General features: G+C 33.5%; 2 protein-coding genes across 2 annotated transcripts; one reads left to right on the top strand and one right to left on the bottom strand.

Moving 5' to 3' along the window:
* Positions 1 to 876: 876 nt before the first annotated feature.
* Positions 877 to 6,460, bottom strand: LOC109021531 (bifunctional L-3-cyanoalanine synthase/cysteine synthase 1, mitochondrial). Its single transcript, XM_019004175.2, has 10 exons — positions 6,086 to 6,460; positions 3,350 to 3,459; positions 3,184 to 3,241; positions 2,828 to 3,091; positions 2,517 to 2,654; positions 2,380 to 2,431; positions 2,056 to 2,135; positions 1,865 to 1,924; positions 1,567 to 1,647; positions 877 to 1,290 (listed from the first exon to the last, which is right to left on the bottom strand). Exons 1-10 carry the CDS (start codon positions 6,260 to 6,262, stop codon positions 1,192 to 1,194), a joined length of 1,119 nt encoding a protein of 372 aa, XP_018859720.1. The 5' UTR covers positions 6,263 to 6,460; the 3' UTR covers positions 877 to 1,191.
* A 10,278-nt stretch (positions 6,461 to 16,738) lies between these two features.
* LOC118348868 (uncharacterized mitochondrial protein AtMg00820-like) lies at positions 16,739 to 17,137 on the top strand. Its single transcript, XM_035691396.1, has one exon. The coding sequence runs from the start codon at positions 16,739 to 16,741 to the stop codon at positions 17,135 to 17,137; it is 399 nt and encodes a 132-aa protein (XP_035547289.1).
* Positions 17,138 to 23,070: the final 5,933 nt, after the last annotated feature.

Genomic DNA, 23,070 nt, shown 5'->3' with positions numbered 1-23,070 from the left:
ATGGATATCAAGGTCCTGATCATATACTTTTTATATTATCAACCACGAAAAGACCCAAAATGATATCCGTACTTATTTGATTTCTTGTTTAGATATAAAAACAGTTTTATCTTATCTTATCTCATTATTATAATTTTTTCAAATTCTCACACAAATTATAATAAATAATTCAACTTTTTCAAATTTTAAAATAATAATAATATTAAAAAATAATATTCTAATAATATTTTACTCAACTTTTATCTTTCATCTAAAACCATCTCATCTCATCTTACTATCTAAACGGAGTATTCGATCTCTTGTCATTGTTCTAAGCTTGGCTAGAACAGTGACAAGAGATCCGTACTTATTTGATTTTTCGTTTAGATACAAAAACAGTCTCATCTTATATCATCTCATTATTACAAATTTTTTAAATTCCCACACAAATTATAATAAATAATTTAACTTTTTCAAATTTCAAAACAATAATAATATTAAAAAATAATATTTTAACAATATTTTACTCAAATTTCATCTTTCATCTAAAACCATCTCATCTCATCTCACTATCCAAACGGTCAGGCTGGTTTGGGGCACAAGACAAAACATAAAATTCTCATCTCATCTCATAATTACACATTTTTCAAATCCTCATACAAAATATAATAAACAATTCAACTTTTTCAAATCTCAATTCAACTTTTCAAATCTCAAAATAATAATAAGATTAAAATATAATATTTTAAATTTTTAAATAAAACACAAAATTTTCATCTCACCTTCCAAACCTACGAGCGAGAAAATTTACAAAAAGAGGTAGTAAATTGTTTGTTCGAACTTATGTTTTTTAGAGGCTTAGAATCCTTGGAAGTATTCTAAATTGGAGATTTAGGGTTTCTCAAATTACACAACTCTATTATTAATTGCTTGTTAAATTTCTCACATGTTACATAGCCAATAACACCAACTGTCTTGATACAACACAAACTACTAGCAAGTATGTTGAAGAGCTGAAGTGCTGTTCAAGGTGCTGAGAAAGCGCTTAGAAAAAAATAATAATAATAAATAAAGCTTAGAAAAAAAAAAAAAAAAGGTGCTGAGAAAGCTAAACACCTCATCAAGCAACCAAATAAAAATAAAAACAGAAAAAAAGACATTTCTGCATGTAATTCCACTGCTGTTTATTTGAGCAAAACCCTTCACGACCCTTTAGTCAACTGCAACGGGTTGCATGTTTTCAGCCTCTTTCCTCAGTTCTTGAAACAGGACAGATGACAAGTATCGCTCTCCGAAACTTGGATGAACGGTCTGAAATTCAAGCAAACAACTCTTTCTGAGCAACAATAATTGAGTCAAATTCCTTAGACAAGAGCATAAGCACTGTAGATACTCTTAATTAGCAACACCATCATTCAATTAGAAGCATGTTCATATTAAAAAACCGTATTGTTTAGACAGACGAATCATGGAACAAAATTACTTCTGAAACTGTCGTATGCAAAACAAATTGGAACCAATGGAAGTGATTGAGGGTATGCATAACTTGATTCATTCCAAAGAGAATTAGAGGTAAGTTCTTATTACCACAATAAGTTTGCCTTCGTTCTCTGGCATTCTAGCAAGTCTGAGTGCTGCAACTGTATTGGCTCCTGATGATATTCCTACCTGCATTTACCAAAAACCAGGATGGTCCAAGTAATAAAGATATGTTTAAGGATTCCTCATGTCTTCATATTGTGTCCAGCTGAGAGTGCTAGGGAAATGTTGGGGTAATCTACTTAAATGATGTTAATTGGAGCATAGAATAAGTTTCAGTTGGTAGAATTTGAGCAACCCACAAAAGCGTCAAGATAATACGATAGAGTCGAGTACGAATAATTACCATAAGTCCCTCCTTCAGAGCTAATTCTCTGGCCATGTTAACTGAATCTTCGCTACTAACCTGGCAGATATTTCAACATGACAGTTAAGTGAATCAAAATCATATAAGCAACCGTACTACAGTCTTCTTTGATAATTTTATTTTTCTTGGGGAAATCCGTAGTCATTAAACAACCCATCAGTGACACTTACCTCAAGAACTTTTTCCATTACATCCATGTCCAAAATATCTGGTTTGAATCCAACTCCATTGCCAGTAATTTGATGAGGACCTGATTCAAATTCTCAATTGTCATTATTGGAGTGCAACTTATATAAACAAGGAGAGCGGATCTACCAAAGGCATACATAACCTTCGAAAGTTACGAAGCCTTACTCCCCATAAAAATCAGTGGAAGGAACTAAATATAACGAATTTTCCTAACTCTATTCTCCTTAACTTTCAGTTATTGGGTGGGTGTGTGTGTGTGTGAGAGAGAGAGAGAGAGAGAAGAAATGTAATAGCAGCAACTTTACCTGGTTTACCGCCATTCAAAACGTTACTTTCAGAAGGCTCCACTCCATATATCTAACATAAAGGAAACAACCAAAACATCAAGAAATAAATGAAACAGTATCATATATGCCAATGTGAGCAAAGGATGAATTACTACCTTAACATTAGGATTTTGGGATTTAAGGTACTGTCCGACTCCAGAGACAGTGCCTCCACTACCAATTCCCATGACAAAAATGTCAACTTGTCCACTTGTATCCTCCCATATCTCAGGACCTGTAGTTTCAAAATGCACCTGTTTTCCATTTTGAGTCCATTACGAAAGGGCTGATGAATAACAGATCTCATTTTGACATGATTATAAACAATACAAAATTTAAATTAAGTCGCATGAGAAAATTTTACACTACATGCTCCACAAAGACTTCTTAAGTTCTGCGGGAAAAAGGGAGATATGGATTTAGGTACCTGGGTGTTGGCAGGATTTGAAAATTGTTGGAGCATGAAAGCATTTGGTGTAGAGTCTAAAAGTTGGTATGCCTTCTTAACTGTTCCCCCCATTCCCTTGGTGGGATCAGTGAGAATTAAATCAGCTCCAAATGCTCTCATTGTCACCCTCCTCTCCAAGCTTGTGTAAGAGGGCATGGTTAGAACCATTTTGTATCCTTTCAAGGCTGCTATAAATGCCATACTGATTCCCATATTTCCTGATGTGGGCTCTATCAAAGTTGTCTAACATAACATTATACTGAAATTAGCAACCCAAAGCTATAGTTCTACTGGGGAAAAAATAAATAGTTTAACAAGCCAAATATTCAGCTGACCTTCCCAGGAGTAATTAGGTTTTTCTTTTCTGCATCTGTAAACATGGCAAGTGCCGGCCTGGTGACAGAAACAAACAATTATAATACAATTTTCTATTGGAACTGTGGTAAATATATGTATTACATTATGATAACAGGACAAAGCTACGTGGGGGAAATAAGATACCTGTCTTTGATGCTAGCAGTGGGTTGCATCATTTCTTGCTTGACAGCAATATAAGCTCCACATCCTTCAGTGACTTTGTTAAGATATACAAGAGGAGTTCTCCCAATGAGCTGAAGTTCATAAAAAAGATTACATAAATAAGTTTCATTCTATTAATTAAGGCATGCATAACTTACCGGTCAGGAATCAAGAATGAAACTGTAACAATTTTATTTTTTTTTTCTAATCAAGTTTACTCAAATCCATCCCTATACTTCCAGCAACAACACATTTTTTTTATAACTTTTGTTTTGAATAAACACCAATTTGCTGATTCTGTTTACAAAAGAGACAATCAATATCCAAACCATTAGGCTGAATAAAAGTTTCAGCTTTGAACCCTGTTTACATTTACTTTTAACCAGGGGATTAGAAGGTAACATGGTAGATGAACCTGGGAAATATCTATTTTGTTCATCACCCAAAAGAAAATCTATTTTGGTCATGCTAAACAAATAATTTTATTATAAAAAAAATTGGAATTCAGTGAGAGAAAATGAGTTAATCAATAGAAAAACAACATCACTCGCAAGTAAAATTTGTGAGCATGCTACTTATAAAAAAAAAATATGGGCATGTTTCTCGCATAAGAGCATGTGCATCAAAACTGAATTTTCATTGTAAGGGAAAATAAAAATAAGAAAAATGATAGTATACTTTTCCTTATTGGTTCTGAACCAAATTCAAAATACCTATATTTAGAACCTGGTTCAGAACTTTAACCATAAGTTTGATATGCCATTTGTCTGAGATGTTGGTGAGTTTTGCACTGCTTTATTTTCTCTTTTTTCACTTTCAACTTTTCTTTTTTTGGGGTGTTAATAAACTTGATACCACTTAAATTAGAAAACCTCTTGAATTACAGAGATTTTCAGTTATTTTCTTCAGCTATTGATATTGGAAAAACTTAACTCAGAAAGATGATTACTAGTATTGAATAGAATGAAGTCTAAAAGCTACTAGCATTGGGAAATGATAATCAAGACTGCTAGAGCAACATGTTTAGCCTAGGCTGAGTTCTGGACATCACTTTACATGTTGAGATGAACCCTTCAAGGCTTCAACTCAGCCTTAAAAAACATGTAAGTTGCAGAACTCATGGATGAAATCCTGGATAGAAATGTTATAGTGCAGTAAAATTATAAAAAAGATATAAAACTAAGAAAATAATAAAACAAACATTATTAAGATGTCTATTTCATTGGACCACTCTTATATCATCGCTATATTGTCTATATTCAAGACCTTTCTGCTTTCCTTAACCATATATTTTTTTGATGGTAATGGAACCCACTTGATGTGAGCGATAATTCCAGCATTTCAATGACTCGAGGAGCCCAAAACTTCCCCACCACAATTTTCATGATGATAAATGCATTTAAATTATCATCAAACAATCTCTCTTTTTTCTGGTTTTTTTTTTTTTTTTTTAAGAAGAGAATTTTCTTGGATCTCATAGTAATTTATCAGATATGAATAGATTCTATTGCTATTGAATCTTTCGTGCAAGTTTTTCAATCCTAGTTTCCTGGGCCACACAGGGCTGGTTTGGTGACTGGAAGTTCATATCATCGAAGTCTTTATCGCCAGCCAGAGGGTATCAACCTCTTATCACCCTCCAGAATACATGTTTGGTTTCACTTTTCTTTTCAAAAATTTAAAAGAATTTTCAACTCCATTTTAAACTTGTTAATCTAATAATTTTCCTATGATTTCATTTTAAAAAAATGGAAAATAATAATAATAACTTTCACAAAACCCAATAAAAAGCTCTATCTCAATTTTTTTGGGTGCGGTTACTATACTGTCCCATCTTGACCGCTGGGCGGTATAAATTTTTTATTTTTTTATTTTTTATATTTAAATATATTTAAAAAATAAAAAAAAATATCAATATATTTAAAATTATTTTTTTAATTATTAAGTGAAAAAAAAAAAAAGACCAACCATCAAATGGGGATATCAAATGAAGTGGGTATAGTACTAATTTTCTAATTTTTAATAAAATATATTCTGAAAATCAAATCTTTCAGCAACCAAGCATGCCCGTTTCCGTGGCAGATATTCCAGCCATTTTTGTCAGAGAACGTTGTTTGTGATAACGTTATATGTCCTGTTACGAAAACATAAAAAACACAAAGACACACAAATATTTGTGCAAACCAATTTAGTCAAAAATCTTAGGGTGAGTTTAGATTTTAAACTTATCTCAACTTATTATTATAATTTTTTTAAATTTTAATATAAAATATAATAAATAATTCAATTTTTTCAAATTTTAAAATAATAATAATATTAAAAAATAATATTCTAACAATATTTTATCATCTTAACTCAACTCACTTCAATATTTAAACACATCCTAACTCCTGTCTAAATAAAATTGCCAGAAAGTGAGTACGTAGCAGTCAACCCTCGTTTGAAACCAGAACCAGAAAAGAAAAAACTCACTCCCCTAAGGTAACAGAAGGAAAACACATTACGGGAGACTCAAGACTGTGATTATATTAAGAAGAGGGAAAAGAAAGAGAGAGAGAGAAAGAGACAAAGAAAGAATATTCAGTTCAAGAACTTAAAACCACAACTTAAACTGAAGCTCATTTCAACAACTACAGGCTACATACCATAGATATCATTTAAAGACAAAATCATATATATATATATATAGAGAGAGAGAGAGAGAGTGAGAGAGATTACTTGAGAAACTTCTCTTTTGATATTGGTGCCAGGAATATCTTTGGGCAGATCTCTGATTCTTTGAGCAAAAGAAGAAGAAGAATCAAAGACGGTTTGGGTCGAGAAATTCCTGTTAATAACAGGGTAATTGCATTCAATAAGGGATCTTTTCTTGAAGAAGCTTCTTAAACCAGCCATTAATGGATGAAAGAGAGGTTTTTCAGAGGCACAGTTGGAAGAGAAAAGCTGCCTTTAGAAGATGGGCAAAGTGGTATGAGAGTGAAGGGTATGGGAAATGGGAAAGCCACTTTATATGGATTACTGGTTTACTGTTGGAAGGACCAAATGCACGAATCTGGAGGAGCACAGAGTTGGTGAGACTGTTGCATATGGTCCCTCCGTATATACATCTTTGATGCCAAATTTGCTTTTCTTTTCCAAGATTTGTACTGAGAAAATTACTGAAAAATATAGGCCTAATTTATTTTTAAAAAATATCTCTTCTCATCTTATTTCATTTTATTATTATAATTTTTTAAAATTTTTATATAAAATAAAATAAATAATTTAATTTTTTTAAATTTCAAAATAATAATAATATTAAAAAATATATTCTAATAATATTTTATTTAACTTTTTAACTTTAATCTCAATTCATCTCATCTCATCTTTAAAAATAAACGAGCTCATAGTATTTTAAATTATGGAAAGCTAAAATAACTGCTCTTTTGTAGTCTAAACGACATTGTATTGGGTTACATTTTTTTTTTCAAGATTTAATTAGTGTTCATTTTCATCTTTGATTTTTAAATTGGGTAAAAATGATCTTTTCTCTTTATTTGTAGTGTGCAATCTTATATGCCCGTCACATCAACGTTAAGTGAGTAAAATAATCCACTTATAATCTTTTTAAACCAAGAATAATGATGTAAAATTAAAATCTATTTTTAATGCATAATTTGTTAGTAAAATGGTGACTTGTCATCAATAATTACTTAGTTTTATGATTAAAAGTTACCAAAAACTTAAAAAAATTAAGAAAAAGACATTTGCGTCAATTCAATAAAAATAAGAAAAAGACATTTACTATGTGTATATATATAGCAATAATTTATTTTGTTTAGTTTTATTTTATTTTCTTCAAAGTTGAAAAATACAGATTTATAGCTTTCTAACAACTTTCGAGAGACACGCGCCGCACAAACAGAATCATAGGTCGAAAATCGTTAAGAGGAAAGTGGTGGTTTTGCGAAAATCACTGCGTGTGGTTCTCACGCGCCACCCCTTCTAGCAACTCTTCTCTACATATGCCCTAGAGCACAGGACTCACCACCACCAAACTTTTTAGATCTGACCTTTGTGATTAAAAAGAGACAAGTGTGTTGCCTTCACGGGCCATCACATGTACTGAAGTCTACTAGAGTTGGACAAAATTGTAATTAATCTTTTTCACATTTATTTTACTGTTTTCCTTTTTGATTTCTTTATTGTTAAACTAAAATAAAATAAAAAAGAGTCTTTGTCTGTAGAAGTTGAGTTCTCTCTTTCTATGAAGGGTGAGGTTGAGTCTCTGTTTAGACAGAGAAAATTGTCTCTTAGACGTTTTTCTATCGAGAGTATCAGTAATAATGAAAATTAAACCAATTACAAAAGGAAATAGTGTACTGGTAGATCTCCAAATATATTATTTTGATTTATGATATTATATTTGATATAAAGACATCCTAGAATGTATCCAGTCATGGATATATATTTTTTTGATAAATAAATAATGATAGTTTTCTTTCAAAAAAATGAAGATGCGTATGGATATTTTATTGGTAATGACATTTACTATATATAAATATATATATATACATACATATTTAACCCACTTATCTTCGAAAAATAAAAAATAAAATGGCCAAATCTTCTCATTTGCAAATGACCTCAATGTGAGGAGGAGCCCACGTTAATTTCATTGTTTTTAGCAAGTGGCTAGTGCATTGCATGTAGCCATTGGCGGCTAAGAGCCAAAATGTATTATTTTTATTATTTGTTTAATGGTAATTTCCACTTGCATGGTGCTTTTGTCTCGAAAGGGATGGCACGCTCGAAAGGGTATGAAAATGGGCAAACCAATTAAGACCGTGATGACACGTGGCGTAACCTCAATAGATGTATTTTGTTTTAACTTTGACTCTTTGAAGTTTTTAAGTACTAATATGTTGACCAGCAATAAGGAAAACATAAAAGGCAGCCTAAGGTAATAACGAATGGAGTAGTAGTAAAATGCTCTTTTGTTTAATCATTGATTATATAATTTTTTATTCTGCATCTAACATTTTTCTATATTCAATTTGTGTGGTGTATATGTTACTCACATAAAAAATTTATATAGATAAATATGCAAAAAAATAGATAAATATAATAATCGCATAAAAAATTTATTTTTTTAAAGATGGATCCATTTTTTTTTTAATGGAGTGTGCAACGCTTATATATTATATGATTGTATCTAACATTACTCATTAGTATAATTAAAAACTAATAAATATATAGTGAATAATAGTAATTGTTTATGCCTTTTCCGATTCGGTGGCCAGTAGTCAGTTGGATGACTCATAAACGGTGGCATAGATAGAGGGATATACACGACGACATAATAAAATAAGAGAAATATTGATATACCACCCTAGTTATATTGCTCACTTTGCTTCATTGATGTAGTGCCACATGACTTACTAAAAAAAATTAAAAATACAAACTTAAAATGGATAGAATGAACTTAGGGCTTCAATTTTTTTTCTTTTTGTATTTTCAAATATCATTTTATTTTGAATATAATTTTTTAAAAATCATGTGACACCACATGTAGTACCATGTCAATGGAGATAAAATAGTAGCAATACTCATAAAATAAATAAATGGTATAAAATAGAAAAAACACCAAGATTTGGCATTGTAGTGTACATTATTCACAAATTGAAAGATGAAACCCATGACTAAAAAATGATTTAATACACAGTCTCAGCTGTCAACGACCTTCTGGACGATGGCACGTACTACTCTAAAAAAGCTTGAAAAATTGGGAAAGAAAGTAGAATGAAACCAAACTCATTTTGGTCTCTAATTTATCTTTTGAGCAATGTTACACCCACCGACGGTATAGTCCTAGGTGCCGATAAGGGCAATTTTTTTTTTTTCATTCAAATTTTTTTAATTTTTGAATTTTTTTTTTAAAAATAAATTCACAATATCATTAAAAATAATTTTTTAATCATAAAAAATAAAAATAAAAATAAAAAAATTATTGGGACCCAATCAAAACCCAACTCTCAATGAGAATAATGTAGGCAAATATAAGAAGAGATCATCACACAATTGTTAAGGTGGCTCCTTCATGGTGAGGAGAATGACCGAAAGGCGGTCAAGGACAGTGAAGTTCTTGCCATTGGCTCCCAAACAACAGAGAAGGGCAAGCTCAGTCTCTCTCCTATAAAAGCCACAGAAATTGAAACAAAATTGTATGGATTTAAAGAGTTTAATTGGCTCTACAAAAGCTTAGTTCTTATCTCTTTGTTGACTTGTTATTTGAAGTAGCTAGTACTCAACATTCTACGTCATTGCTTGAATAAAACCCTGTGAAATTAGATGCCGTTGAGATGTGTTCATTGGTGCATTTATCATATAAATGATTTCTTAAAAACAAAGTAAAAGAATTAATAGAGCCGACTTGATATGTATTGGTATATTAGATTATAAAATTATTTTTATTATAAAAAAAATCTAACATATCATATAAAATTATATTAATTTATAGATTTACGTAGTCAATAATCCATAACATTCCTTGAATAATATTATTAAAATTAAAAGAAGAAAACACAAGGGGCCCCAAGCTGCTGATGACCTTGAGAGGGTGGTCTACAACCCCAAAACTCGATCCACCCCGACGATCCCATTTGGGATGATAGTACTTGCAGGCCTTGGGTGGTTAGCCACCCCCTCCGGCCGTTAGATTAATGGTTTGGTCAAGCTAACCATTACGCTGATCTTAGCCAAACCCTCAAGGATGGTGAGCTCGATCGATCCTTCATTTGTTTTTAAAAATATTTTTGAGTTTTTGATATATAATTTATTACTATATATCTCTCTATATATATAAAGTGTCTATCAGGTAGATAAGAGATAGAAATTCTTATTTTAACAATTTTTATTTTTTATTTTTCGTTAAAGTTAATGGCAACAATCCCGCCTTTTGTTCCTCTCTCTCTCCAACTTTTTTTGTGTGTATCAGTGTGTGCATAATGGCCTTGCAGGGAAAGAATAAAAAATAATATAAAAAATATAACTTTATTAAAAACAAAATGATAATCCCAAGGCTTTTAGTACCGTTTTGAAGATTGTTTGGTTAAAACACTGCAATAAAATATTTTGGTATCAATATTATTTTAATATAGCTTATATATAAATAAATAAATTATATATGTATAAATTATATTTCAAAATAATGTCAATGCAAGTTTTGAAAAATTAAAACATATATTTATAAAACTCAATAATACTTCTAAGTTCTCAATCCAATTATTAAAAAAAAAAAAAATCACTTATTTTCATCACTAAAATGAGAGTAGGGTTTAATTTTTAATTCTCGAGAAAATAGAATTAAAAAAAAGTTAAGAAAATAGTCTTAAGATGTGAGAAATGAGAAATAAATCTCATTTGACCCAAAACACGCCATTAAATACCATCATTTTGATAATGCAAACTCAATTATTTTGTTAAAAAACTGATTGTAGTAATTAATTTGTTTGTTAAAGTTCATTTGTAATATTCTATTAATTATATTATTTGTATAAAAGTTGAAGTAATGTCTTCTAAACTATATATGTCATCAACTATTTTTACAAATTTTGTAAAAAAATATATTATTTTTGTAAAACAACTGTTTAATCTAATTAGGCAAACGTGTTTTGTACGTTACTTTGATCTAGCACATATATATATATATATATATATATATATATGTGTGTGTGTGTGTGTAAAAAGAATCAAAGATGATGTATCTTGTAGAAAAGTGAACAGTCGGGGGGGTGCCAAAATCATACATAATTGAACGGGGGAAGAGAAAAGTAGTACATGATGAGTGATTGAGACCCTATGAAGCATAATTTTCAAAATTCAAAGCCAATCTAATTAATACAAACTACAAAGTAGTATTCTTCTAAGATAGGAGGACTTTAGGGCATCGTTTTGAAGACATAATTCAACAATGTAATCCAAAAGGCAAAGACAGCTCATGTCATCATGATCACGCAAGTAAGGTACACTCACACAAGACAATTAATGAGGGTATAAGCAAAGCTGGATACATATATATATATATATATATATATATATAATTCACGAAGAAGGGACAAATGTCATCATCTCATGTAAGATTATTTTGTTAATTGTCATCACCTGGGTTCTATATATCATATTAAGGAAATAAATCATTTCTGCATGCATGTATACCAGTTAAGGAAATATTCATTAAGTTTGGATCTCATAAAACTACATTTTTTTTTTTTAAATCCATCCATCCAATTGAGAATAGAATTGAATCTATGGGATCTTGGCCGGCCTTTTTATTTCCTTTTTCTGTTATAAGAATTGGCCGGGCTTCTGTTTTTTCTTTTTTGATTCATTTTGTTAAGAGTTATTCTATTCTCAAGTCAATGTGTAGATCATACGATCATTCACATCATGATTTAAATGGTAATATATGATTTATAATATTTAAATTTTAAAAGTTGTTTTCTAAATTAAGTTATACCATATATGTAAGTCGTGTATTATATATATTCACACCGGCTTATAAATAAAAATTTTCTTTTGTTAATAGATGGGCCAGCTCTATTTTTCAGAATAAATATTTTCTCATATATTTAGTTGAGATACCATCTCTGGTCTTAATAATACTCTTGGTGAACTGCGATGATCTTCTTTATCGTTGAACAAATTACATTTTCTCGTTCTCCAGATGTGGTTTGGCAGTAAGAAACGACGGTATCCCATATAACAATGTTTTCAACCATACTTCAACCAAGTCGACTCAATATCCAGATTGCATAAAGGACATACGGATTTTCCTTTAGTTGACCACCCATAAAGGTTCTCATATGCCGGGAAGTCATTGATTCCACAACAAAGCAGCATGTAGATTGAATGTCTCAGAAGTCGAGGCATCATATGTAGGTACTACATTTTCCTAAAGATCAAGCAATTCATTGAGTAACATCTGCAAGAAAATATCAATTTCATTTCTTGGTGATTTTGGACCAGGAATAATGAGTGACGTCATGAAGAATTGCTCTTTCACGCATAACCCTCGAGGCAAATTATACGGCACGAGAATCACTGGTTATATACTATAAGGTTTAGCCATATTATTGAAGGGGTTGAAGCCATTACTTGCTAAACCCAGCCTAATATTGCGGGCATCATCAACAAACTAACTATGGTCTTTATCAAATATTTTCCAGACCTCACAATCGGCAGGATGCCTCGTATTATTCTCATCATCCGCTCGTTTTCAGAATAATTTTCTCATATATACCAAATAAGAAGTCCTTTTCACTGGTAGAGTACTGATACATGCATATAAGAAAATAGGGTTAAATATTTATTCAATTCCTACGTACGTACGTTCGGCTAGTTTCCAAATCTATCATTTTACTCTCCCACAACTTCTATCTAAAAATAAAAAATTAAATTACAAAAAGAACTGTCTACATCTTATTTGTCATGTAATGACCAAGAAATTAGAATTTCTCTATCAGCCCATTTAAATTTAGAGAAATCCAATCAGAAATTATAAAATAATTAAGAAATACATATTCAAACCCACCTAATTGAACTAGCATTTGATTTGCAATCAACCAGTACCTGAATTGTCAATTTTGGCAATCGCCCCTCAAACACCAAAAAGTTGTCATACGGCCCCCTCATGAACAAATTAATAATTTGAAATAAATACCATGATGAAAAAAAAAAAAAAATCAAAAGATTGGAAAAATTCACAAAAAAATTAAAAAGTGATTTTGAAAATTTTCTGATAAATAAATTATTTAAAAAAATAATCTTGATAAAAATAGTTTCTTATTTAAAAACCATTTATTTTGAACATACTCCTGATCTCTGCATTAGGAAGTGTATGTTTTCTTCTTCTTTTTTTAATTAATTTTATTTTTGTTAATTATTAAGGAAATAAAATGGTAATCACATTCTTTGGAAACTTTGGGAGGAATCTTCAAGTCAGCTAATATTCATAGTTAATTTTATTATTTAAATAAAAATATAGAAAATGATGGCATAACTATTTTACAACTTTTACACCAATGTTTTAATAAAATATTATTATATATATTTATTTATTTGAATTCTGTTAGAATTTGAAGGGCGGTTGCCATTGGCAATCAGCACGAGCTGAAATTAATGGATCTATGAAAATAGTGGAGCATTGATCTCTCACTTGGAAGAGAAAAACAGATTCGAAAATTATGGCTCCCTTGACCAAAAAAATTGGAAATTACTCATGAGTCATGAAAGAGTACTGAAATTGCTGAATGGAAAGATGCATGCATGGGATATTGATCTCCATGCAAAAGTATCGATGGCAAAGTTGATATATACGTACGTACTCATGAATATAATGAGTACCATGAATATTCTTGGGGAGAGCATGCATGAATATCCTACCTATTAAGTTTAACCTGTGCAAAATAAGAATATTAGATGACTTCAACTGTCCTATGTGTTTAATGAAGCCAGAAAGCATTGAACATATACTTAGGGAGTGTGCTGCTGAAATGGAGGACCGGGATATGTGTAATTAGTCTAGGTGATTCTTTCCTGTTCTAGTTTTTTGTATAGCTATAAATTAGTTATAGCCGAGATATGATTAGCTTGATTAGTGGGGCTCTATACGTTGATATATACTCTGTACCAAATGTATGTTTGATGATATGAATGAAAATATACTTTTTTAACATGGCATCAGAGCCACGACAAATCTTGAAATACTCTGATTTTCTTCTTCATCGGTTCATCCTTGACCCACCTCTCAAACACCTAACCCCACTATCGAACCAACCACACCATGAGCAATCCTGCACCTATCATCATTCAATCTGAAGGTTCCTCTTTCAATGCAAGAATCATCCTCAATGAAACGAATTATGATCTATGGTCTCAGATTAATGAGATGCATATTGCTGAAAAGGAGAAACTCTCCTATATCCATGGCACCTCACCCATTCCTACAAAGGAGACTACTGGGTATGAAAAGTGGTACGCGGATAATCAAAAAGTCAAGAGATGGCTATTGATATCTATGACCCCAGACATTATGAAACGTTACCTTCGCTTGCCTACGGCTCGTGATATTTGGGCAGCTTTATCTAAGGCTTTCTATGATGGATCGGATGAGTTGCAAGTATATGCGTTGAATCAAAAAGCTTTCTCCGTCAAACAAAAGGGCAGAGCAATCTCTGTGTATTATGGAGAATTGACTGAAATTTTTGGTGAATTGGATCACTGTGATAAAGTGATCATGGAGAATGCGAAAGATGTTGAAACTTATCAAAAATCAGTGCAACATCAACGGGTGCACATTTTCCTTGCTAGATTAGATGGCAACTTTGAACAAATTTGTGGTGAAATGCTTTGATTCGTCGTGAAGCTATCCGCCGCACAATGATGAATGGTGACTCTGAAGATCTTGAAGCCTCAGCTATGGTGGCACACAATCGGCCTCCTCGAACTCATTCCAAAAAAAATGGTGTAGACAAAAATTCTTACAAATGCACTCATTGTGATTAGACTGGCCATACCAAAAGTAAGTGCTTTGAGCTTGTCGGGTATCTGGACTGGTGGGATCACAATCGTGATTCCCGCAAGAAGAACTCACGAAAATCCAATCCCACCGCTGCTGTTGTTGAAACCAAAGAGGAGAATGATGCTGGTACAGCTTTCGCACATGCCGCAACTACAACTCCGACTGGTAATATCTCTATACCTGTTTCCAATAATACATGGATAATTGATTCGGGGGCTACTGATCATATGACTTTTGATTCTAGACAAGTCCCATTAATTCATAATTCCTCACAAAAATTTGTTTCCACTGCCAATGGTGATTCCACCATTGTTATTGGGGAAGGACCTGTATACCTTACTGTCTGCAGCTAAATTCTGTCTTAGTTGTTCATTCTTTGAACTATAACTTGTTGTCAATCTCACAAACAAACACTGCCCTATCTTGTGTTGTTATTTTTTGGCCTGATTCTTGTGTGTTTAAGGACATCCAAACAAAGCAGATGATTGGGTGTGGTATTAAACGTGGGAAGTTGTACTACCTCGACTTGGTGCTGAATAGTTCGAATAAATTGCATCAAATATTGTCCATGGATAGTTCTTAGGGGGAGAAGGACAGCTCAGAAATCATGCTCTGGCATCGACGTTTGGGACATACCTCATTTGGTTATTTAAAAAAATTATTTCCTCGTTTATTTGCAAGATGTAGTACCTCTGTTTTTCAGTGTAATGTATGTGAACTTGCAAAGAGTCATCGTGCTTCATTCCCATTAAGTTTGCATCGAAGTACAGTTCCTTTTATGGTTATACACTCAGATGTTTGGGATCCATCACATGTTCCCACGTTGAGTGGATCGCGATGGTTCGTTACTTTTATTGATGATTGTACAAGATCAACATGGGTATGTTTAATGAAGAGCAAAAGTGAAGTGAACTTTCTGTTTCAAAATTTTCATAAAATGATAAGCACACAGTACAATGCTCAACCTCGAGTTCTTCGCAGTGATAATGGCAGGGAATATATGAGTTTTGACTTTCAAAAGTTCTTGAAGTCATAAGGTATTATCCATCAAACCACATATCCACACACACCCCAACAAAATGGGGTAGTGGAGCGAAAAAACGTCAGTTATTGGAAGTTGTTCGTGCTTCATTAATAGAGGCTCATATGCTGTTATCTTACTGGGGAGAAGCTCTGATATCTACGGCATATTTAATTAATCAAGTACCATCCAGTACCATTGACTTCCGCACACCATCACAGGCACTTTCTGAAGCTGTTGTTGCTTTATCTCTCCCAAACTTAACTCCTCATGTCTTCGATTGTGTTGCTTTTGTCCATTTGCACACACATCAACGCACCAAGTTGCAACCTCGAGCACTACTATGTGTGTTCCTAGGATATGCTCTACATCAAAAGGGCTACCGCTGCTATCATCCTCCTACACGTCGCATGTTTGTTACCTTGGATGTGGTGTTCCATGAAACATCCATGTATTTTTCCTTTGAGCCTAATCTTTAGGGGGAGCACCCGAAGGAAGTTAAGACTCTAGACTATGATGAAGATGAGGTCTACGTTCACCAAGATATAGCCACCACCTTTGATTCTAGTGAGGACACTGATATACCATCCACATAAAGTCATGAAGTAATGAATTGGATCAAAGTGATGATACACACTCAGCTTTCACACCCCAAGCAACTGAAGCATCACCACACCCATCGCCTGTCATGGTAACCGAACCTATGAGAAAAAAATTGCCACAACGTCAAACCAGAGGTATTCCTAAACCCACATATGAACCCAAACTCTCTAGTAAAGTTAAATACCCTATGAGTTCTTATGTGTCCAACCATCGATTGTCGGAATCAAATCAGCCATTTGTCAATCAATTATCTACTGTATCTATTCCTAATAGTGTGCAGGAAGCCTTAACTGATCCAAGGTGGAAAGCAGTTATGAATGAAGAGGTAGAATCATTGCTGAAAAATGAAACTTGGGAGCTTGTTGATTGCCCACCAGGGAAGAAAATTGTTGGGTGTCGGTGGATTTTTAATGTGAAATACAAAGCAGATGGCACAATTGAACGTTTTAAGGCAAGACTCGGGGCAAAGGGATACACCCAGACATATGGAATTGATTATACGGAAACCTTTGCACCTGTAGCTAAGATCAACACAGTTCGTGTCTTATTGTCTCTAGCTGCGAACCTGGATTGGCCACTACAATAATTTGATGTAAAAAATACATTCCTACATGGTGAGTTGTCTGAAGAAGCATACATGGACCTTCCACCAGGATGCATGATACTAGAAATACACAGTCAAAAAGTGTGCAAATTGAAGAAATCTCTATATGGGCTAAAACAATCTCCTAGAGCATGGTTTGGAAGGTTCACAAAGTCCTTGAGAACCTTTGGCTACCATCAGAGTAACTCAGACCACACTTTATTCCTGAAGAAGCGGCAGAATAAGATCACTGCACTCATTGTCTATCTAGATGACATGGTGGTCACAAGAAATGATCCTGAGGAAAGGAAGAACTTGCAGAATTACTTGTCCATCGAAGTATCCCGATCTGATAAAGGTATTTTCCTCTCACAGAGAAAATACACTTTAGACTTGCTGCAAGAAACTGGCATGTCAGCATGCCAACCAGTCGATACACCTGTAGAAGAAGGCTTGAAGTTAAGTTTTGAGCCTAATCAAGTACCTGTTGATAAAGGAAGATACCAGAGACTAGTAGGAAGGTTGATGTCCTTGGCATACACTAGGCCTGATCTCGCCTATGCATTAAGTATTGTTAGCCAATTCATGCAAAATCCTGGAGAACAACATATGAATGCAGTGACAAGAATCTTGAGGTATTTAAAGGCCGCTCCTGGAAAGGGAATTTTATTCACAAAGAATGTAGACTGTCAAAGTATAGATGCATATACTGATGTTGATTGGGTTGGAGCAATAGATGATAGACGATCTACTTCAGGATATTTCACATTTGTTGGAGGAAACCTTGTTATGTGAAGAAGCAAAAACAGAACGTTGTTGCACGTTCAAGTGCCGTAGCTGAGTTTAGAGGAATGGCACACCGAATTTGTGAAGCATTATGGCTCTGACTCCTCCTAATAGATTTGGGCTATTCACCAACACAACCGATCCAACTATATTGTGACAGTAAAGTAGCATGTGACATTGCTCATAATCCAGTTCAACATGATCACACAAAACACGTGGAGGTGGGCAAATTCTTCATTAAAGAGAAGTTAGAAGAGAAGATTATGGAGCTACCAAAAATTCGATCCAAAGATCAGTTAGTCGATATTCTCACCAAGGCAGTTTCAAATCAAATATTCACTCAATTTGTGGACAAGTTGGGAATGTGCGACATCTATGCACCAACTTGAGGGGGAGTGCTGAAATGGAGGACCGATATATGTGTAATTAGTCTAGGTGATTCTTTCCTATTCTAGTTTTTTGTATAGCTGTAAATTAGTTATAGCCCAGATATGATTAGCTTGATTAGTGGGGCTTTATATGTTGATATATACTCTGTACCAAAGGTATGTTTGATGATATGAATGAAAATATACTTTTTTAACATGTGCTTTAGCTAATGATATATTGAGTCAGTGCTCTAGAAAAATACAGAAAAGCCAATGGTCCTATATGAATATTGGGGAATTAATGCAGGACATGTTCACAAAACTTAACAAGGAGGAAATGCAGGAATTAACGTTAACACTTTGGACTCTATGGTGGAGAAGGAACCAGCTAGTTTTCAAAAACATTCTCATTGATCCAAACTCAGTGTTACATAGAGTGAGACAGTTGCAGATTGACATATCTTTATCAGATTCGAGAGGTGCAAACCAAAACTCTTCAAATGACACCGTACCATGTAGGAATGTCCACCTCAAGATTTTTGTAGCAAAATCAACTGAGATGTGGCAGTTGATAAGAAACATTGTGAAATAGGTATAGGTGTGGTAGTAAGAGATGAGGAATGAAACTTGTTGGCTACCTTGAGATAGGAACAAACTTTACTTCCTGATCCACTTATAGCAGAGGCCATAGCAGCACTCAAAGCTGCCATCTTTGGACTGAAATTGGGCATGAGTAAGGCAATTCTAAAAGGAGATTATCAAACAATGGTAAAAGAGGTCCTATAGGTGAGGAAAAATAGAAGTCATTTTGGAATGATCATTTAAGACATAAAAGAAACAATGGCTATATACAGAGATAGCAAAATCTATTACACACCTCGTGAAGGCAATTCTGTTGCACTTAACTTAGGAAAGGCAGCTTTACATGTAACATATAGTTTAGTGGATATGGAGGAAACTCCAAACCGTTTCAACTATTTTACCAATACAAGTCATCAATGAATGAAGTTGTTTTCTCCAAAAAAAAAAAAAAAAAAAAAAAAGAAAGAAAGAAAGAATATAATGATGAGAACAAAGTGACGGCATATGTGCATGCATGTCCCCTTTACAAGTCAGCTCTTCATGAGACTGGAACACCTTTTCCTGGATTGCCACTTTCTCTATTGTATCCTTTTGAGAGAAGTCATGCATATCTATCTAGGGGTTTTTCAAAACCCGGATTCCAGGTTCCGGATTGAACCCGATTTTTTTATTATTATTATTAATTGGACTTCAAATATTTTGTCTCTATTTAAAATTTCAAATCATATTCTCAATACAACATAAGCCTATAATATAACATGAGCCTATAAACAATTAATTAAACTTTTTAACTAAATGCATGTAAAAATAAAAAAATATAACAAAACACATACAAGATGCAATCAACTACATATTACATTGTTTGAACTAATTTGCTAAGAATATTACAAAATACATACATTGCTTTAATTAAAATCTAATACACAACAAATTGTTTGCAAAAAATTAGAAATTTTTCCAGCAATTAGCTCTTCTTCCAACAATTACATGATAGTGGTTTTGACAAGCTCTCTTGACTAAATCAGAAACCAGTATTTGATGCTGTTGCACGCCATATGGGAAAGGAGCATTTGTTACAACCTGTACAAACTAGAAGCTTTAATGCAAGTTCCCAATCAATGAGCTTAAAATTAATTAACCAGAAACAACTTCCATAACACATTATATTATTTGAACTGCTAATTAAGAAAATTGAACAAAAAAATTGAAAAAGGTAGAAAATGTGAATAAATGATGCACTTATTGATGCAACTTCTTCTACATTAACCTTTCAGAAAATCAGTAAAATTGGCAGCTAAATTTGAAAATAAAAGCAAATAAACTTTTTCTTTAAATCATTCTTTGCTAAAAAAATATTGTTCATTGAAGACTTTCCAGCATGCATGGCCTACCAATGAATGGTATCGGGGATTTTCTCTTGAGCTTTCCCTCTCAGATCCTGAGAAAAAATTGCATTCATGGATATGGTCCTACCACCCCCCATTAAATTTCTTGAAAGGGAAAAAATCATCTACAAGAATCATTCAAAATTATTGGTACTTTTCAATCACAACTTGATTGAGAGAGATCTGTTGACCAAAACTGGTCTAAAGACAGATTGTCTTATAATTTTACCAAATGCAGCTGATGATTTGATTTCTTTCATGCAATTGTTCAAACAATACTTTGTTGCTAAGATAATCTACCCAATAAAAAAAATAAAGCATGCCCTCAACTTTTTCTCTCCAACAAGATCGAGAAAAACTCGAAAAAAAAAATTCATCGAAATCAAAATCGATACATAAATGAAACAAATGTAACCAAAATCAATGAATATGTAGTGTTTTCTCCAACTTTGCACCATCATCCAACATGCAGCAAAGTCAAAATGATAGGTACTTAAACAAGTAACTTTTGAAAAATTCCAAACCTACCGCAATAGCTAATAAGGCATTTGATTTCAAACAAAAAGACAATACACCATTACAAAGAATTGTGAACTCACCCACCACCACATAATAATGGAAGGATGAAGACGCAACTTGGCCTAAAGGTTATTTGATCAACCCAATATTAAAGATGACCCCAGTTATAAACCTCACTGAATCATGCATATTAAGAAGGATTCAAATGAGTCATTTAGGAAGGTCATCACAAAAAGGGTATATTATAATAAATGGTCTAAGCTCATCACAAAACTAAAAAAAAGATATCGATATAACAATTATAAACTTGACTAATCATCCCAAGAAGCCTCAATTACTCTTGTAAAAACTTGATATGTATATTGTAATAAAGGGTCTAAGCTCTTGGCTGGGGCAATCAGCAGCAATCAATATGGCTTCAGATGATCACTTTGTATTCTCTCCTATGAATTTTGACTTATATTTAGCTATTTTTTTCATTGGAGATATGTAAGTCATTTTGTACAATATTGACCATTCACTTCTGTCTGAACATTACATTTGGGATCGAATCCAAGCTCTAATAAAACTCTCTCTTTGCCTATATATACATAGTGTCTCGAGTCTCTTGATCTTTTGTTGTAATATGCTCTATCTTAACATCTTATTACTTTTCAAAAAGGGGGGAAAAAACATTTGACACGTAAGTTGAATGATTGGTGGGAGAGAAAACTAAAGGAGCAAGCTACAGGGGGTGGGTTCACAGGCAAAACTGTGGTAGTAAATGAGTTGTTGAAAGTGGGGTTCACAGATCAGCTGGGCTCTTATTATTGACCATAGAGATGAGAGGGCGCTACGTAAATCACATAAAAAAATAACACAACTACGGAAATACGTTCTAATCTCTTGGATCCCAAGCTCAAGCACTTCCACCGTTCGGCATCCCAGATGGCAGAGAGAGAGATAGAGCTGATGAGAGAGTGATTTCGGGAGGGCTAGGGTATCGCAAACGCAGAGTAGGGAGAGAGAGAGATAGAGCATATGAGAGAGTGACAGAGCAGATGAGAGAATGATTTCGGGAGGCATAGGGCATCGACTTTGCAGAGGAGAGAGAGAGAGAGAGAGAGAGAGAGAGAGAGAGAGAGAGAGAGAGTAGATGAGAGACTGATTCGAGGCGTGGGGGGCTAGGGCATCTCCGGGACTCGGGTAAGCTGGTAACGAGGCCTTTTATAGCTAAACCCGGGAACCGGGTTTGAAACGGGTACCAGGTGTAAAAACCCGCATCTGGGCCGGATAGGCCTGGGTTTAAAAAAGCGGGTACCGGCCTGGAGTTATTCTAGGCCGAAACCCGTAACCGGAACCCGGTTATCCGGGTCCGGGTTCCGGACTGGGCCAGGAAATAAACCCGACCCGGATGAATAGTCTTATATCTATCTATTAATTATATAAAAGTCAAGTTCAGAGTTGCTGACTAGGCATTAGGTCCGCATTTTTGCGCTTCACATGCTTAAAAAACAACTTGTTAGGCCTATTAAAAGACAAACATAGATTCAAAAGTTTCAATTTTCACACTATCTTGGCTGATATAAGTTCAGAGATTAACCATGTAAAGATAAATGCAAATCAAGTGGCTCACCAGTTAGCACAATAAGCACTTCACCAGAGTTGTAAAATTATTGAGATTGATCTCATCAACCCATGTATAATAGCTCAAGTCATGGCTGAATGCCATAAACAAGGTTCTTGGTCTAATGCAACGGCTGTAGGCCATGCCAATGTAACGGCTGTAGGCCATGTTAATGTAACGGTTGTAGGCCAAAGTAATGTAATGGTTGTAGGCCATAGTAATGTTTGATGTAATGAAAGTTTGAAGTTTTTTAAAAAAAAGTTTCAATTTTCAAAGACTGCGCTTCGAACATTGTGCTTCAAACACTATACTCTTCACCCCGGCCGATAAAATATTGTGCTTCAAACACTGATTTTCTAGTTTCAAAGAATGACTACATCATGAAAAATGTCGTCAAATACGTAACTGATTCTATAAGAAAATTGTTTATTTATGACCATTTATTTTTAAAATGATTATTTTCTATCAAAATAAGTCTGTTTTTTTTTTTACAAATAGTCGTTATTATCGCAAATAATCCATTATAAATGCTTATTTTTCTTGTAGTGATATATGCATGATGTCAAGGCATCGACCAAAATTGAAAATTAGCATAACTCAGAAATAGCTCAACTGTTTTCTTCTTTTTACTCTCTTACCATTTTGGATGAAGCGACTTGTCTAAGTTACACCGTTTGCTTTTTTACAGTG

Source organism: Juglans regia, chromosome 7, assembly GCF_001411555.2.
Source record: "Juglans regia cultivar Chandler chromosome 7, Walnut 2.0, whole genome shotgun sequence".
Taxonomy (NCBI): Eukaryota; Viridiplantae; Streptophyta; class Magnoliopsida; order Fagales; family Juglandaceae; genus Juglans; species Juglans regia.
This window is presented reverse-complemented; position numbering and strand designations above follow the sequence as displayed.

Excerpts from the sequence above, each read along its gene's own strand:
- LOC109021531 (XM_019004175.2), bottom strand. The coding sequence starts at position 6,262 with ATGGCTGGTTTAAGAAGCTTCTTCAAGAAAAGATCCCTTATTGAATGC. Across the intron at positions 3,092-3,183 it reads ACCTAATTACTCCTGGGAAG|ACAACTTTGATAGAGCCCAC; the intron begins GTCAGCTGAATA and ends ATGTTATGTTAG. Across the intron at positions 1,291-1,566 it reads ACGAAGGCAAACTTATTGTG|ACCGTTCATCCAAGTTTCGG; the intron begins GTAATAAGAACT and ends CTTGAATTTCAG.
- LOC118348868 (XM_035691396.1), top strand. The coding sequence starts at position 16,739 with ATGAGTTCTTATGTGTCCAACCATCGATTGTCGGAATCAAATCAGCCA.